Source organism: Eimeria acervulina, genomic scaffold (genome assembly GCF_000499425.1).
Source record: "Eimeria acervulina Houghton genomic scaffold, Eah_scaff3191, whole genome shotgun sequence".
In the NCBI taxonomy this organism is placed as follows: domain Eukaryota; phylum Apicomplexa; class Conoidasida; order Eucoccidiorida; family Eimeriidae; genus Eimeria; species Eimeria acervulina.
The window spans coordinates 1-1,405 of NW_013547610.1; the positions used below are offsets into that span (position 1 = coordinate 1).

Below are 1,405 nucleotides of genomic sequence, written 5' to 3' on the forward strand. Positions count from 1 at the left end.
CTGCTGCTTCAGAGTATGAGACGAACCAAGGAATGCAGTCGACACAAGGCGAAGGCCCTAATATTGGAGGAGTCTCTGATGTACGACAGACAGACACAGGTATTGCAGCAGTAGGGTGGCTGAGGACTCTTGAATCTGGGAGTGGCGAGCCGGTGCTTGGACGTACCGCCGCAAAGCTGAAATCCGCAAAGCTGAAATCCCCTGATGCCTTTGCTTCAGGGATGGCTTCCGAAGTAAAGTCCAGTGAGTTAATAGAAGAGAGTGAAGGCGCTGGAGAAGATCAGAGCGAACATGAAGAATGCCAGTGGCCGGTGGACGCAAGTCATTTGCCACCAAGTGCGGCGCCGTCCACTGTATGCATCTTAGCTTCGGCGAATCTACCGGTTCGCACCGTCCCAAAAATACCGCGTAGCTCAAATGACCCGCGGTTGCATCCCTATGTGCGGATGCCAGTGGTGGAAGCAGGCGTCGTCCCTCACGACTTCGACCCATCAGGAGTATTCGCTCCATCTTCGAAGAGCTTTCCGTTTACCAAGAGTTTACATGAGATGCGGCAGCTGTTTGCAAAGCCAACGCTTAATCAGCAAGACGTAGATATCCTGATGGACATGGCAAGGGGGCTGGCGAACAACTTATGGTTGAAGGCGGCGTCAACCCTTAGACAGGTGCGGCCAGTGTTTGCAAGTGCAAGTTTAGGGAACACTTTCTTGGCGATGGACTACGTGGTGTCTGCAGTTGAACTTTTGGGAGGCCACATGAAACTGGATATGTGGTGGGAGAACTTTGCACAAGCTTTTGACACAAATTACAATTTGCCGCCATCGACCGAATTTCATAGAAGTTCTGCAAGGTTCAATGCATATTTGGCCAACCAACTCCTTAACGCCTTGAGAATCTACAAAACAAGAAGACGCCCTCCTTTGACCCTTGTGATTGAGCTGAAGCGAAACCTGTTTTTTGCTGCTCATTCCCCTCCACTGTTCAAGAGTTCTCAGTGGGACCCTTGGAGGCAGGATCATAATTTTTTTGAGGAATTTGGATATGAACCGCAGTGATGTTTTAACATGGACAGGCGATATGATAATAGCCCTTTCGCCTTGTTCGTATGGGTCTAATGTTGTAGCTGCAGGGACATCTGCACTATAGCGTTGCCTTCTTTGAATTGCTTCTCCGACCCAGTGACGCGCGAGCGGCAACCTTTGTACGCAAGCGCATTCTCCAGTGCCACTGGCGAAGCCTGTCTGGGCATCGCTGTGGCGCAGTAGCCTTTTTCGTATAAATGTCATATAAATGTCATAACTAATTCTATGTCGTAGTGCTTTTTGTTGGGCTATTTTTTCCCTTATGCGGAGCCCACCAAAACTCCATTAGAGTAACCATTGCAGATTCTCCTGCATAGCGGAAC

General features: G+C 49.6%; 1 protein-coding gene across 1 annotated transcript; it reads left to right on the top strand.

The window, feature by feature from the left end:
- Positions 1-32: 32 nt before the first annotated feature.
- EAH_00068270 (hypothetical protein, conserved) lies at positions 33-1,055 on the top strand (the record flags this gene model as incomplete). Its single annotated transcript, XM_013392286.1, has 1 exon — positions 33-1,055. One exon carries the CDS (start codon positions 33-35, stop codon positions 1,053-1,055), a length of 1,023 nt encoding a protein of 340 aa, XP_013247740.1.
- Positions 1,056-1,405: the final 350 nt, after the last annotated feature.